The following is a 17,148-nucleotide window of genomic DNA, read 5'->3' on the forward strand; positions in this document are numbered from 1 at the left end:
TCATGCTAAAGTCGAGTTGTGTCAAATCTTCACACTCCCGATCATCGTAAATAAAATAATACGATGAATAATTGTCAAACACGAGTAGCTATTAACTTCGACAAAAAAATTACATATTAGCGGAATACAAATACATTAGCTTCTTCTGAATTTGATTACGTAATTACGTTCATCGATTCTCTGGTTTATATATGTATAAGATTTCGAAAATATTGGCTATTTCGAATCAGTTCGTAACTTTTAAATTTCTAGGCGCTAAGCAAAAAAATTCAAAATAAACCTCACACTCCCTCATTTGCAACACAAGGGAAAAAATGCAGAAAGTAAAAATCTCACCATTATCGTCTCTACTGAGACTCGAACCTGACCCGAAACTCGCGCTTAATCTCTTCCTTAATCCCAATCCCGACACTAATCCTCCTCCTAATCCCAATGTTAAACCCAAACCATTCCGTCACTCACTCCTTTCATATGATCTAATAATTACGAAACTCGGGCGCGCCAAAATGATAGCCGAAATGGAATTAATTGTCGAGCGGATGAAGCGCGAGACGCGCTTCGTCCCGACAGAAATAATTTTTTGTAACATAATTAATTATTACGCTCGTGCTCGATTGCCTGATCGAGCACTGCGTATTTATGATCAAATCCCGTCTTTTCGGTGTCGTAGAACCGTTAAATCTTTTAATACATTGTTGAATGGATTGATTTATTGTAAGATGTTTGATAAGGTTAGTGAGCTTGTTAGAGATATTTATGTGTATGCGCAACCGGATGTTTGTACTTGTAATATTTTGATAAATGTGGCGTTTAATTTTGGGGATTTGGGTAGTGCACGGAAGGTGTTTGATGAAATGTCGAAGAGAGGAGTTTTGCCGAATGTGGTTACGTTCGGGACGATGGTTAACGGGCTTTGTAGGAACGGGATGTTGGACGAGGCGTTTAAGATGAAGGAAGAGATGGTTGAGGTTTTTAATTTGAGGCCTAGTGTGTCGGTTTATGTTGCGTTGATTAAGGGGCTTTGTAAGGTTGGTGAGGTGGAATTGGCGTTCGGGTTGAAGAAGGAGATGGAGGAAAATGAAGTGAAGTTGGAGAGTAGTGTTTATTCGACTTTGGTTGCTGCGTTGTTTAAGGCTGGTAGGAGAGGGGAGGTTTCGGGGTTGTTGGATGAAATGAAAGTACGTGGATGTAAGCCTGATGTTGTGTATTATAATTCGTTGATAAATGGGTATTGTAATGACGGGGATTTTGAATTGGCATTTGGTTTGTTGAAGGAGATGGTTGAGGAGGGAGTTAAGCCGGATGTTGTTACTTATAATACTATTATTGGGGCGTATTGTAGGCAAGGAAAATTGAGAGAAGCGAATGATTTATTTGATGAGTTGCCAAGCCGGGAATGCAAGCCGGATGTAAATACGTACAGGATGCTTTTTGACGGGCTCCGTGAATGTATGCAGTTGGAGGAAGCTGCATGTATATTGGATGAGATGGTGTTCAAGGGATTTTTTCCTCGTGATACTAGTGCAAGTGATTATATGGATAAGTTGGTGGAGAAAGGTGAAATGAAGTTGGTGTGGAAAGCTCTGAATAATCTTGCAAAAGGAATCCTTATAGATGTCGGAACATGGAACAGAGTGATCTCTATGGTGTGCGAACAGGAGAAAATTTCAGATACGTGCAGCGCTATTGATACTCTGACTTTGAAAAGCAGCAATCCAGCTTCAATAAATTAAGTTGATGCTGTTTTCGGGTAACAGTAGGGATAATTATTAGATTTGATGATGAGCTAATATGTCTGTACTTGAATCTTCTGTGACCTGTTCGTGATTCTTTTAGGGAGTTATTAATGTTAAAATGCTAAATGCTTGCAGCACTGCGTCTGTGTGTTTGGAATTCTTGACTAAATGTGCTTGTAGAATACATATCAAATTACTTTGCTCTGAATTCTGATAGAGGAATATCAGTGACTGTACACTTCTACTATATATTGCTCCCTAAAGGGTCATCGAGTTACAATATCAAGTGATCTTCGTGCTTGTTATCAGTATTAACTTTTTGTTTTCTGATAGTAGTTCTAGCTCTTTTTCCATACAAGTGTTGAGTAATTTTATGGATAAGCTGGTTGATAAAGGTGGATGACTTACAGGGAAACTTTTGAATACTCCTGCGAATTCTACAGATGGTGGAACGTGGAGCACTGTGCGGACTAGAGAAGCTGTTCAAGACGTTCAGCTCTATAGGTACTAATACTTTAGAGAATACTAATCTGCTACAGTTAGCTAAATTGATTCTTCTGTAGGATAATTGTAAGAGTCACAACTGATCAGCTTTGAGAATGCATATTGAAATAATATGTGACATAATTTGCTCAAATTTTTAAATGTTTCATAATACCAACAAAAGATGCCATTTCATTAGATCCAAACTTTCTATATATTATTTGTAAAAGCAATCTGAGTTTCCCCTTCTCTAACAGTCGTGATCTCAGTTTTGCAGACCATGTTCAGTTGTGTTAATCTAATACACAACTAAGTGGCAGTCAACAGATTTATATTAAAACAAACTTGCCGTCTCTAATAAAACCTACCTAATAATGTATGCAAGTCAATTTCATTTCTAAGTTTGCCCATGCGCATTTGATGAGCTTTTGTTTAGACTCTAGTGATGAATTTCTGTCAACACAGTATCAGCTTCCTTTGTCCTCTTCATTTGTCTTCTATCCGGGCCTCTGGCTGCATGCCTGCATCTTATGTTTATCACAAGTTTACTATGATTCAATACGTTTATAAGCCTAATTATGTCAACTCTTTGCAAGTTCTCAAATATCTTCCACAAACCGGGAATCATTGCAGTCCTCGTTTTATCCTCCTACACTGCTTGGAAGTTATACACAAATCTTTTTTTTTTTTTGTAAATTTTACGTAAGTTTATATTAAATATTATATGGCAAACTATTGTACACTAACATGTCCCTTTCAACACTTTCAATTATGCATTAAAATTTGAACAATGGCTCTGAATAAGCATAACTGTTCTCTTAATAGAGCATGTTTCTATCACTATCTCATACTTTTGCACAACACAAAGGACCAATAATTGACCTCATTAAGCACCAATTATCAGACTCTCTGATTTTTCTTCAGGTACATTAGCATTATGGAATGCATAACTGATACGACTTCTGCATTTTATATGGATTTGATCAGCTGAAGGTGCGAGGATACTATCATAATTGTCAAAGTGTCCCAGGCCGGCAGCTTAGTTCACAGCAGCCTGCCTAACTTCCACAGGTATTTTCTAAAAGCAATGATGTAACCGCCAGCACAATACGTCTACTTCAGTTCCAAACATTTTCGACTTCATGTAGAGTCCATTATCCCACCCCTTACACATATATATAGACGCCCGTGTGATGCTAAACAAGCATCCTCACACCTCAACAAGCTTGTCAACACTACTCTCTACTTATTCTTCTCGCCGCTTGTTACTCAAATGGCTTGCACAAGAACATTTTTCATTCTAGTTCTCCTTTTGAAATGTTTTAGCCCATGTTTAGAAGCAAGAAAGCTCGGTAGACTGGAAAAAACAAAGGCATCAACACCAAAGCATGCTCTGGTTTTAACTGCCGTTCCCAAGAGAACCAGTTCTCCTTCTTCGGGTACTGATAAAGGTCATGCCACAGTGATTAATGTAAGGCCCTTCTTTCGCTATCCGGCGCAGAATGACCGGAATCTGCAGTCTGTTCCTAGTCCTGGGGTTGGCCATTAACCAGACCCGTTAAGCCTTCTCTGCCACTCTCTTGTAAAGTTAATGAACCAATCATTTGATTTATTAGTTTATGTTTATATAGTTTTCTTTATGCTAAAAGGAAGCTATGCATTTTCATTATATTTCTATGTACTGATTTATACTGTCTTTACAAATTATCCCATACTACTGATTTTACAATATTCACAAACCATGAATTACAATTGCACAACTCTAGCGCAAATCACAAAAATATACTTTAGCTTCAATCACCAGTCATTAATTAAAATCATTTTGGCCGAAAATATTAGTTAAAGCTTATATAAAATCATAGTGACCTACCAAACAAACACATTATATATAATCATAAAAAATATATTTGGATTCCTTGTTACAGGGGTTAATACAAATAAAAAGCTTAAGATCTTTTTGTTTTCCTTTTTTAAGCTAAGATAAGTTCTTCTTAAAAAATTTAGTTAGTATTTTTATATTTTTTTTTGACACAAGGGGTATAACAAAAGTTGAATTCGGTACAAATTTTAAATTATTTACTTTTTATATTTATATAATGTATTTTGATGAATTTATTATATCTTTTTTACTAGCTCATATACAAAACACATTATATTCATATTAATAATGTAAAAATTGAAAATAAGAACCAATTGATTAAGATATGATTAAAATTAATCGACACAATAATCAAATTAATACTATTGTAATAATATTTAATATACTATATACTCGCATTGATTATATAAATACTATTTTAAAATAATTTGTAGCAATTAACAATTTTCAGAAAACTAAGTTAATAAAATAATCTTTAAAAATTTGATTATAAATTGTAATTTTTAAATGCATTCCCATGTTCTAAAAATCTCCGATTCAGATTAATGCCTGATTAATTCTCTGTAAGGTACCCGACCGATTTAATTTTTGAAATCCGATTAATTATTACAAGTTTTTCTTTATTGGAGTATATATAATAATTTATTAAAATTAAAATACTATATTCAATTAAATATGAATAATTATAAATATGATAAAATAAATAAATATTTGTTAATAAATAACTAATATAATCATAGAGTTCACTTTTTGTTGGAGACCTGGAGACCACTTATGTTCTATCTCGCATAAAAACATCGCAAAACATATTATTATGCTAATTATGTTCTACAAAGATCATTATTTTATTCAAAATCTTGAACATCATATGCACGTAGACCATTTGCAAAATATTTTATTCTAGCAAACATATTTAGTTTGCAGAACATTTGTTAAAATTGCAATCCATACACATTATACTTATTAAACTTAATTGATTTTCAACAATTTTAAGATTAGTGATATTCGTAGAACATACTTCACAAAATAATATATTTCATAGTATTTTGATTATAGAACATAGATGGTTTCCGAAATCTTCCATAAAAACAACATGATCTCCATAAAATTTTTCTCTATTATCATAATAATATATTAAATATAATTTAATATTATAATTTATCTAATTTTTACTGTTATGAATCCTTCTAATTAATATATACAATCTTTTCCGATTTCCCATTTTTACACACGCGTGCCAGTACCAAAAGCCTATACAATAAACTTATTATACTTTCCCGCACAATTTACCCTAGCACCGCTTAAAGATGGAGAAGAAGAAAAAGCTCTTAATTTTGTACGCTACACAAACAGGAAACGCAATGGATGTGGCTGAACGATTACAACGTGAAGCTGAGCGGAGATGCTGTCCCGTCTCTCTTCTCCCTATTGCTGAATTCCATGCAGTAAGTCACAACTTTATATTCAATGCTACCTACTAGTTCGAAGTTACCAATTCTCGTAAAACCTCATGTTAAAATTACTGCTTTTCGTAAAACCTTAGCAGAATCATATACTCCCTCTGTTTTTTTCTAAATAATTGAGGCTTGAATATATATATGTCTTGACTCCGGTAGCTTTAACCACATAATTAAAATTATTAATTATTAATTTTGTTTGTTGTGAATAAAAGTACTGATTTTATATTTTTATTCGAAAAAGAACTTTTCAAAAAAAGTAATTTTAATTATGCGGTTAAAACTCTTAAAAGTTTGTGCCATGAAGTCAACTGGCAATTATTTGAAAACAACGAGAGGAAGTAGAGTATTATAACTGCAAAATTATACTTTTACAGCAATATTATACTTACTTTGCATTGTCGTATAATATTATGTAATATTATGTGTCACAAATATTCTTGTATTGCTGTGTATACTGCAACAGCGGTCTAAAAGGATTTAAGGTTAAAGTGGTCTACATAGAACATTTGCCTATACTATATAATGTGATGCAAGGTGTTACTTTTAAGTTAGTTTGTTACATTGCCAAAGTAGCAGAGTACTCTTGTAGAATTCATGTTATTTAGGTTGTTAATTAGTGCTCGTGTTATTGAGTTTTGTAAGGTTTATTGTTCTCCACTGCTGCATTGTGATTATGAATCCTTCCATCGTATGTTGTTTGTCTAATTTTAATTTTTCACCTCTTGCTACCTAATTAGTTTTTGCTCACACCTTGCAAGTCATTTGGCAATTCAAAAGAGTATAACTAGTGTTAGGAGTGACAGCTTTATGTGAATGCTGAGACGTGCAGAGAAGTTTGGTTGCGTAATTTTTTTAAGAGATCAAGTAGTGAAAATCTCAGGTTTTAATTAGTAGTGGTATTAAGTTTAGGCAGGGGATGATTTGTTGTAATCCGCTGTTCTGTAATGGAAAATGGAATTTAAATGTCTCTGTTTTATTGTATACGGCTTTTATTTCATAATACAAAATGCAACTGCAGCATTGTGTGAGATTCTAGGAAGTTTATAGTTTTAAAACTGTCTCATGTTTTAATCTGAATTTTCATTTTCGGGATGTATCTCAGAATGATTTACCCAATGAGGAGAACGTGGTGTTTGTTGTTTCTACCACGGGCCAGGGCGACACACCAGATCCAATGAAGGTTGTTGACATTTTTTGTTCGTCGATCATATCTAATTTAGTTAGTTCAATGTCTAATGATTTTGGGTTGATTTCTGTAGGCATTTTGGAAAAGTCTTTTGCATAAAGACCTTACTGCAACTTGGTTAAAGGGAGTTCATTATGCAGTATTTGGACTTGGCGATTCAGGCTATCAGAAATACAATGTAATTGCTTGTTAAATTCTAGTTTTTCAAGAACTAATTCATGTTTTCAATATAGAAATCTCTTATTCACATTATTTTTTTAATATTTGTCGCTGCAGTATGTCGCAAAGAAGCTTGACAAAAGGCTGTCTAATCTAGGGGCAGTGGCAATTGTGCAAACCGGCCTCGGAGATGATCAACAACCTTTAGGGTAATGTTTCTGATTTGCAGTTGCATAAAAAGTTTTGCATGATATAACACTTTGGTCATGGACATGGATTCTCTTAATACTTCTAGATTCATTTACTTTCATCTTCAGTCATACAATATGAGATATGTATTTATTCCATTATTAAAATTTAATCTTTAAAAAGTAAAAGTTCATTGTTACAGGTACGAAGGTGCTTTTGATCCCTGGATGTCTTCCTTGTGGAATTCTTTGTATCAATATAATAACAAATTACTTCCAAAAGGTCCAGATGTTACTGGTACTGGATATGAGGCCTTATTAGATCAGCTCAAAGCTCAAGTTACGTATCATGAAATTGACGACATGCATTCAGAAGTTGCAGCAATGACATTGACAGGTATCAATTTTTTCGAAATCTTTAGCAGCTGGCCTGCCATTAAAGTTCTTAATGTACTTTTGTACATGTAAACTTATCATATCCTCTGATGCTTTTGTAATATTTAGATACTTGCAATTTAGAACTTAACTTGCTTCATTTGAAATTGTGTATAACCTTTCAGTTGGCAGTCTAACATTCCAGCACAGATTTCATTCTAGATAAACTTTGTAGTTAATTGAATATGTCATGTAGCTTCCCCTTATAACATTTAGACTCTGTAGTAAATAATACCTGATAATCCGTGCATATGTGCGCAAAATGAGGTCAGTGATGCTCCACCAGAGTTTCTGCTCCTAACGGCAGTTGGGAAGGCCTGATATTGGGGTCAAGAAATGTCAGTAATTTAATTTTGATATGCTTAAGAGCATTTATCTATTCAAATGTTGTCCAAGTGCACACATATCCTATTATAATTATCGGCTAGACCTTTGGCCGGCAACGAAAGCAAAGCTTTGCACTGCTCATACGAGACTTGCAATATTCCTTGTGACCCCTACAGAAAGTATCTCTCCTAATCAGTGATAAAAGTTCTTTTCAGCTTCTTTGGGGGTTAATCATTAAGCAGTGAGTGTTTTTTATGCACAGATTTGTTTGTGGAATTGCTCTATACAAATTAGTGTTTGTATCTTTTCTTCTTTTTAGTATAGACACCTCACTTTTTGTGTACATTTTCCGCACTTCTGTTACAGTTGGTCCTACAAAAGCATTCTCGATTTAGATTTGTAATGATATCCAATTTAACATGGATTACTTTGTCAGTGACATAATCTTATACCGAGCATCTCAATGGTAGAAAATTCTTAAGTTCATATTGCAATTTAGTTGGTTTATTAACTGATTTAAAACTTGAGACTATCACAGATTTGGAGTGCCTCGAAATTCAAATTGAGAGAGCTCAGTCAATGTCCATTAGCACATATGATAAACCGAAGTCTCGACCTCACTGCTTACAAGTGGTAATTTACTGCACTCTTCATTATGATATATCTTTAATTTCAATGGATTTTCTTGTGAAGACCTTGCTGTATTGTTTTAGCAACCAACCTTTTTTTTCCACTCTTCCCAAATTAATGTGCTTTCCTAAATTTAATATTTGTTGGATTAAGATATTTTTACTTATGAATTGTTGGTGAGGGGAAAAACAGGATGGAAATAAGGGGAGGGAAATGATTTCTTATGTTGGGAGAGATATAAAGAAAGGGGAATGGGATGGACATGGAACAGTTTCAATAAGACATTTTAAGAATTTGTAGCTACTACTTCTGTGGAATGGGTTTTTGTTCTGTTTTTAGAAGTAGAAAAGTATCCTAATTAAGGAATGAGATGAGATAGAAGTTATAGTTGTTATAAGTAAATCGCGCTATGCCCTCATAGGTGCTATACTTTTTGATGATAACTATGACTAATATAAAGAATATCAGCCATTTTTGTTTGAGGTTATTGAGTGATGCATTTCAAAATTACTTTGTGTTCACTCGTGCAGATAAATAACAACCTGTTGTGCAAAGATGTATGCCAATTGGAATGTGAAGTTGTTTCATCTGTAAGTTACATTTATGTATGAGTTTGAAATCATCTCTAGTTCCAAGCTTTAGCTTATACTTAAAACTGATTTTTTGGCATTTTTGGTTTCACAGCCTGTCGGGTACAATGTAGGTGATGTTGTTGCTGTTCTTCCAGAACAAAGTCCTGCAGCTGTAGATGCATTCATCAAGCGTTGTAATTTGAATCCTGAATCTTACATTACAGTATGTACTTCATTTGTTTCTTATTATACTGCTATCATTTATCGAACCATTTACAAGTTTCTTGAAAGATACTTCTGATAATTGAAAAAAGGTTGGTTCAACGAGTTAAACTTGTGAAGTACTACTTATAACTTATAAGTAGTACGACAATAGTAAGGGACTTAAGTTCAGAATTATTATAATTGCTTCTTTAGATTCTGTATATGCGTATACATGGATGTATATAAATGCACATTTTTAATATTTCAGATTCAGCATAAATATAAAGACTGTCGTGATGCCTTGAAGCCACCCATAAGATTAAAAGCATTCGTTAAGTTTGCGATGGATGTTACATCGGCTTCCCCTGGGCGCTATTTTTTCGAGGTAATATTTATCTTCACTTTAACTTTAACTTTTGATAAGTTCTTTTATAACAAGAATGTACATAGAAATATTTCATTCTTATTTTATACCCAGCCTATAGGTTAGAAATACTTAAACCTCCTGCCTTGGTGAAAAATCTACCTTTCTTTCTATCTTGTTTTCCAGCTAAAATATATAATTTTCTTTTGCTTTCAACTGATATATACTATGTACACATGCTTAAAGGACCTATGTTCCTTCTGATTGCAAAAATGGCAATCAGGATTTTTGTGCCAGTAAGGTTCTTGCCATCGAGCTTGCGCCTTGTGTTTTACATTCCCAAAACAAGCCGATTTTTGTTAATGAGAATAATTGGCCCTCTAGCATGACTGATGTGTAGTATCCCAATTATGTATAATTTATGATAATATAAGAACTTTTCTTCTGTCCAGTTTCCGTACTCCTTTACTGTCCTGATAATATGCAAGTTTTTGTATAATTACAGCTACGCTATTAAATAAGAACTGCATAGATTCACGAGAACATAAAAACTTTTCTTCTGTCCAGTTTCTGTACTCCTTTGCTACATGTTTTCAAAGAAAGTCGCGATAATTTGCAAGTTTTGAATAATTACAGCTACGCTAATTAATAAGAACTGCATAGATTCTTTCTCCTTTTCCGCTCTGTGATAAGTTAATATTTTCTCTTGTCTTCATGTAATGCTTCTGCTTGGTCTGTACACCCTCGGACCCTCTAAGCGAAACCATTTTAATATAAAATATATTACAGGTCATGAGTTACTTTACAGGTGCTCAGTGTGAGAAGGAGAAGCTACAGTATTTTATATCAGCGGAAGGCAGAGATGCTTTATATCAATATCGGAAAGAACAAAGATCTGTTTTAGAGGTATGTTCTGTCATGTAGAAGCAATTAAGATGTTATTCAAACTTAGAGACCACAGTTTTAGAAATCCTGTTTCCCGTATATTTATCTGGACATGTCTTATTGAATAGTGTATGTTCAGGTCAGTTATTTCCATGTTTATCAATAATGTTATTACTTTTATTGGAGCATATTATGGATGTTGATATTTGAAGTTAAAATCATTCTCAGAAATAGAATTTATAATCTTGGAATGGTAGGTATTAGAAGACTTCTCATCTGTACAAATACCATTTGAATGGTTGGTTCAGTTGGTTCCTCCATTAAAAACGAGGGCTTTCTCTATTTCTTCCTCTCATCTAGTTCATCCCAATCAAGTACATATGACAGTCAAAGTAGTTTCCTGGAGTACACCTTCCGCTAAGAAACGTGTTGGTCTCTGCTCATCGTGGCTTGCTGGACTTGATCCTCAACATAGTACACGTCCAATCTTAAACTTGCTGCTTGTGAAGCAATTATGTTTACCATGCACGTTGATTTTAATTTCTATGATTCTTGATCAATTTTGAACAGGATTACCAATCCCAGTGTGGATCAATAAAGGTTCTCTTCCCTCTCCAGATCCATCAACTCCCCTCATTCTCATTGGACCTGGAACTGGTTGTGCTCCTTTTCACGGATTTTTGGAGGAAAGGAAATTTCTAAGCAGCCTAGGTGCAACAACTGCTCCAGTTCTTTTCTTCTTTGGTTGCCGAAAAGAAGGGGAAGATTTTCTGTACAAAAACTTTTGGCTGTCTCTTTCAGAAAGTGGTGGAATACTTTCAGAAGATACGGGTGGAGGCTTTTATGTTGCCTTCTCCAGGGACCAGCACGAAAAGGTTTACGTCCAGCATAAAATGAAGGAACAGAGCGCAAGGGTCTGGAAGTTGCTTTGCGACAATGAAACTGCAGTATACATTGCAGGTTCTTCTGGAAAAATGCCATCTGATGTGTTCTTGGCCTTTGCGGATATTATGTGTAAGGAATCAAATATAACCAAAGAAAGCGCTATAGAGAAGCTAAAGCTATCGCAAAAGAACGGTAAGTATCATGTCGAAACCTGGTCCTAAGCTTTAAATTGGAGAATGCCAACCATTTACGTAGACCGTAGAAATTCTTAGCGTGTGCCCTTGAGCATACACTAGAAAAACCGATAGATCTGTTATAAGGCCAAGTTCTGTTACAAAGCACATGTCACATATGCCATTTTTTTTCTCCTTTCTATTTAATTCAGTGCACCTGTGACCCATTTTGTCTAGGCATATTTTTTCCTTTCCCACAACATCTTGATTTTGTTAAATTATACTCTTGATACAGTGAAAAAGAAGAAGAAAACAAAAGAAGTGGAATATATGTGTTTTATAGTGAAGAAGCAACAATAGATCAGTCCATGCTTTGTATTAATCTGTGTCCCCTGCATATAACATATATCATTTAAGTTTTCAAATCTAAGATCTTCTTTATTCAACTGATCAATTGTATTTCCTAAAAACAACCTTATTCAATGAATCATTAAGTGGCCAACAACTGCAGCACAACTCAGCTTTTCAAGATTTTAGACCAACATTCAACTCTTCTGGCTTAACCTGTATCATTGATACAGGCCCAAAGCTCATGAGTACTCTGACTTGCAATTATCTACATTTATTAGTAAACACTGACAATATCCATCACAATGATACTAAAAGTTAGAATTCAAATACTCAGTTCAACGCGTATATCATTTAAAATCCTGGTTCCGCAATCTCATATACTAAGCTCCTGCGATAACATTGAAAATATTTCTTCCGAGGAACGTACATCATTTGAAATCCTGATACCGCAATCTCATATACTACACTACTACGATAACATTGAAAAATATTTCTTCCGAGGAACATAGACTATAAAATGTAACAAATCCAACATGATTTTGGTATGTTGGCATAAATTTAATGAACAGTTTTCAATTTAAAATAATTGAGATAATATACAATGTACATCATAAACACCTGGCTCTACCATAGTCTGATTGAGTATATTAACAAAATTGGGGAGATAGTAGGGGCAACATTAATTGAGAGATACATTTCCCCTCACTACCTATCAAAATCAGTAGTAGAGCCATGACTACAACTTTATCACCAAAAGCTAATTTAAAGTAGTGGGGATCCAGATTTAAAAGATGATCCCATCCCATCCCTAACTAATAATCTAGTTTAAGTTGAAGATTTAAGTGAGGTAAACCTGAGACTGTATTACTGTTTTACCAATCTTGAACCCAGGAACCACCGTAAAAGCCACTCGAGGATCAGTATTTACCGTGCCAGCAGCAGACAAGAAAGCTTCTTCATTTATACATTCCATGAATACTTCAGAAAATCTACATTTTTTGTCAACTTGAAAGACCGAGGCCTCTGGCTCAAAAGAATAGGCCAGGCAATGTAGTATCCATACCTTCATCGCCATCTCGGAAAATAGAGAGAAGAAATCTGTGTCTGGGAAACCACCAGATGTCAATAGTTTTCTTTGGCTCAAGTTGCCAAATAGAGATGCTTCCATTTTAGGATGAACTAGTCCCATGTACTTGGTGCGGCAAAATTTTGCGAATGTGGAATCGGGTTTCCGGGTTAGATACTCCTTAGGCTTCTGAGATTTCATCATCATAAATCTTTCAAAGAACTGTCGTTGTTGTCTTTTCTTGTCGGACATGGATTGTTTTGAAATAGAGAAGTAAGGGTCATTAAAACCAGCAAACAGCTCTTTGCAAACAAATGACTCAAATGCAAAGCTCTTGTGGACATCACTGGAGTAAACAACACCTGGTTCAATTGAATTGGCAGCAGCATCTAGATCCCAACCAGCAGATTCCATCTCACTGATCATCAACCTTACGAAACTCCTAATAGCTTTAACAGTCTGCCGAAGTATTGTAATAAAATTGCTGGTGCTTAAGATTGAAAAGTGAAACTTCTTTGGGGGCGACAAATGCTCACTAGAATTCAATCTCTTTTCCAGTAACTTGTTCTCTCTTTTGGCTGTTTTTAACTTTTCTCTAGCGAAGGTTAGTTCAGACTGTTTTACCTCATGCTCAGAGTTTAAAGTCTTCTCCATTATCTTTAAAGTTTTAGTAACACTCTGCAGTTCCTTAATTTCGGCCAACAGCTGTGTAGTCCCTGGTGAAGACTCATCAACCTGTTTAGTGAAGTAACATTGCTTCAACTCGGATAAAATTTTCAGCTCTGAGACTACCATCTCATCAGCAGATTGAATAGTTTCACTATCATAGGGAGCCTCAGCAAACTGCATCTCAGCATAAGCTGCCTTAATAGAAGAAATACTAGAAAACAGTTTAGCAAGAAAAGCTTCAGTGACTTCTTTTCTTCTACGCTCCTCACCTTCATCAAATGACTTGCAACAACTAGTCATCTGTTCCTTAGCATTCTTCATCCCAGCCGGAGAAATCCCCGTTAAAGCTCGAATATGCATTACCTTGGCAAAAGTACGTGATAACCTACTCCTATTTGGGGTCACTACATCAATATTAACCGGATCCATCTGTACACGAAAATCACAAGATGATGATATCAATGATACTACAAACACCGAAACAAAGAGATAGAGCAATAACTTCCTATAATGACATGTAATACATTACAACCATGTCTAAAAAAACAAAAAGATTAACTTCAAGACCATGATAAGGAAGAAGAAATTGAGCTTGTTTCAACAAAAAGTAAAAAAGCAGTATACTGTAGCTCCTAGATTGAGGACACACTGAAATCTTTACTTTTGCCTCTGAGGTGACTGCAATGCTTTTATAGAAAGTAGATTTAAATTATTGGCAAAAAGGATAATAGAGTGAAAAAGAGAGGAGAACTTAAAAACTACAGAATGTTTGATGGAATAAAAAGCTCAATAGATTGGTCCAAAGTTCAGTCCCCCCCTTGTTATAAAGGCTGGTAAGCACTGTTGCAACCACATTCCAAGAGGTACTCTGTTTTTATTACAACCTGGTAGAATATTATGTCTTGTTTTATGACAGTTCCAACTTGAATGAAAATATCACAATCAATAACCTAGTGGCTAATATAGAATCATCCGTAATCTTGCCCTAGTGGCTAATATTTAATCATCCGTAATCTTGCGAAAAATCTTAGACATATGCTACTCGAACCACAACCTTTACCAAAACTCGTACAAAAAGATAATCTCGCATGTTTTTTATTCCTCGCTCCATTTTTTCAATATGTTCATCTTTCGGCACACCTTTTTAGTAATCGAACATAATGCATTTATTTTGTCGATCTCGTCTTTTTAGTAGATAACTTTGTGCATTTCACCAAAAATGATGCGGCATTTTCATTGTTCTCGATCTCATCTCATTATTCGATTTTCTAATTTATCTCGTCGATCTTCTCATAAATGATTTCGAGATTTTGTGCATTTTACGGAAAATGATAGTGGCACAATCTCTCCCTAGAGGCCACAAATTTTAGCAACAATAACTACAGGACTAACTGCTCCCATAACCACCTAAACTCGCAATAAATTAACTATTAACTACTCCCATAAATCTGCGGGTCCCTTGACAAGCACACGTGTAGCCACGTCAACCAAATTACAGCTGTATAAGCTCATGAAAATAATGTAAAATTTAAGAATCACACGCTTAATAATTTTAATAATAATAATTTTATCTGGGTACTAGACAAAAATTTCTAAAAAAGCAGGCCTGGCCAGCTGTACATAGAGATTTGGGCCTGCCCTGAAAAGAACAATCCAACGGCTATAAATCATTTTCTAAAAGAGTTTCTCAGTAAGCCTGCAGGTCACGTGACTTACTACTATTACTACCCGTTTTAAGGTATTCGGATATTTGACCCGACCCGACCCGACCCGAATATACCCGAACTCTAAAAAGGAGGCTACAGAACATATCTGACCCTATAAATCCTCTACATGCAGGTGCACTCTTCCTCTTATAGACTTGGATTAAATTAATTTAAAAATTAGAAAATAATCAAACGGTGCATTACAATTTACAACTAATAAAAACAATGTTAACGTTAAGACAAGAAAGCAGAAGGGAATTAAAAAAATGACAAAGACAAACATTAATCCTTGTTTAAACATAATTTAACATAGATTATGTTAATAAATCTCAAGTGCACAACAGCACAAGTTAAAGCATAACAGAAAGCTAAAACTTATAGGTATACGAAAATAAGAGCTTGTTTAGAGCAAGTACTAATGAGACATACCTTAGGTGAACAAGAAGCTTCAGTTGGAACCATGCATTTCTAGAAACACACACAACCGAGAGAGAGAGGGGGGGAGAGAGATGTAAGGGAGAGAGAGAGAGAAAGAACGAGAGAGAGATGTAAGGGAGAGAGAGAGAGAGAGAGAGAGATTTTAGGGAGAGAGAGGGAGAGAGAGAGAGAGATTTTAGGGAGAGAGAGAGAGAGAGAGAGAGAGATTTTAGGGAGAGAGAGAGAGAGAGAGATTTTGAGTGAACTAATTTTTTGCAAGAAGAGGGGGAGGGAATATAGAGCTAGAGGGAGGGGGAGGGAGTGAAAAGACAAAAAGAGGGTGGGAACAGTGACCAACAGGGAGATGCATAGGGATTATAAATGTGAAATGTGTTTGAGCGTTGGTATTCAAAGTCAATCTGGTGATTTTTGTTATTAACGCATGTTGTTCCATAGATTTTATGTTAAATTTACGATTGTACCAAGATGATAATGTCCTTTGTGTCTTGGCGCTCGAATTAAAGTGGCGAGGGTATAAAGGGGTTTTGGATAAAACCAGTTCACACGGGTGCTTGGAACGAGATAAACTCAGATTCGGTGCGTAAATATGTTTGTCAATCGTGAATCGTGTAACTAGGGCCGTAACTCAAGTCAGGTTCGAACTCGTTTAAGTGGGCTCGATTCGGCTCGACTCGTTAAATGAGTTGAGTTCGGATAGAAATTCCGGCTCGTTTAATTACTCGAGTCGGCTCGACTCGGTGTAATATAACAAATTTTAGAGTTTCGTGAACAAAGTTAGTGCCTCGATCAACAATTCGACTATGTGTGTAATTATTTATTAAAAATAAATTATAATTTTTTTTTATATACCGAACTAAATTTGAAATTTGTATATTTAGTACTAAGTCTTAAGTTTTTAGCATTGTTTTGTTAATATTTGTAAAAAAAATTGCAGGAATGACCCTAATTATAGGCGTATGTGTAATTAACTAACGAAAAATAAATTTTAAAGTTTTTGAAGTACTCAATTAAATCTGAACTAAATCTGAAGGCTAATTAGTTAGTCTTAAGTCTTTAACATAGTTTCGTTAATTGCTGTAAAAAAATTCGCAAGGGTGGCCCTAATCACATATGACCGCATAAATTTTCTTTTTTATAATCAGGTGTCAAGCTTACGAGCACGTAAATGACCTACTATACTCGAGAAGTCCCAAAAATTTTAATTTCAAGATAAAGATACATTTAAATTTGCATAATATATTTATATTAAATTATAATAATCGGAATATGATATAATTTGATATGGTTTTTTTTGGTTGGTTTGCTTATTTCCATTTATAATCGTCAAATCTTTTTAATCAAGTGATTAAGAC

The 17,148-nt window shown here is 34.8% G+C and overlaps 3 protein-coding genes across 10 annotated transcripts; 2 read left to right on the plus strand and 1 right to left on the minus strand.

Moving 5' to 3' along the window:
* The first annotated feature begins 247 nt into the window (after positions 1-247).
* Positions 248-3,885, plus strand: LOC141706539 (uncharacterized). 7 transcript variants are annotated; one of them, XM_074509275.1, is made up of 4 exons: positions 248-1,750; positions 2,147-2,240; positions 3,144-3,290; positions 3,546-3,885. In XM_074509275.1, exon 1 carries the CDS (start codon positions 315-317, stop codon positions 1,731-1,733), a length of 1,419 nt encoding a protein of 472 aa, XP_074365376.1. In that variant the 5' UTR covers positions 248-314; the 3' UTR covers positions 1,734-1,750; positions 2,147-2,240; positions 3,144-3,290; positions 3,546-3,885. The 7 variants fall into 7 exon arrangements, with proteins under 7 accessions (XP_074365376.1, XP_074365378.1, XP_074365375.1 ...); XM_074509277.1 differs by having other exon boundaries at positions 2,180-2,240; XM_074509274.1 differs by having other exon boundaries at positions 248-2,240.
* Positions 3,886-5,398: 1,513 nt separating this feature from the next.
* Positions 5,399-11,948, plus strand: LOC141705213 (NADPH-dependent diflavin oxidoreductase 1-like). The gene is made up of 12 exons (XM_074508259.1): positions 5,399-5,543; positions 6,661-6,738; positions 6,818-6,922; positions 7,021-7,112; positions 7,295-7,488; positions 8,392-8,486; positions 9,014-9,073; positions 9,168-9,278; positions 9,528-9,644; positions 10,413-10,529; positions 10,766-10,982; positions 11,079-11,948. The coding sequence occupies exons 1-12, from the start codon at positions 5,406-5,408 to the stop codon at positions 11,612-11,614; spliced, it is 1,860 nt and encodes a 619-aa protein (XP_074364360.1). The 5' UTR covers positions 5,399-5,405; the 3' UTR covers positions 11,615-11,948.
* A 487-nt stretch (positions 11,949-12,435) lies between these two features.
* LOC141706540 (protein GRAVITROPIC IN THE LIGHT 1-like) lies at positions 12,436-15,960 on the minus strand. Of its 2 annotated transcripts, none has more exons than XM_074509281.1 (2): positions 15,788-15,960; positions 12,436-14,081 (listed from the first exon to the last, which is right to left on the minus strand). In XM_074509281.1, exons 1-2 carry the CDS (start codon positions 15,818-15,820, stop codon positions 12,756-12,758), a joined length of 1,359 nt encoding a protein of 452 aa, XP_074365382.1. In that variant the 5' UTR covers positions 15,821-15,960; the 3' UTR covers positions 12,436-12,755. The 2 variants fall into 2 exon arrangements, with proteins under 2 accessions (XP_074365382.1, XP_074365383.1); XM_074509282.1 differs by lacking the exon at positions 15,788-15,960 and adding an exon at positions 14,220-14,533.
* Between the last annotated feature and the right edge of the window lie 1,188 nt (positions 15,961-17,148).

This window comes from Apium graveolens, chromosome 2, assembly GCF_009905375.1.
Source record: "Apium graveolens cultivar Ventura chromosome 2, ASM990537v1, whole genome shotgun sequence".
NCBI classification, from domain to species: domain Eukaryota; kingdom Viridiplantae; phylum Streptophyta; class Magnoliopsida; order Apiales; family Apiaceae; genus Apium; species Apium graveolens.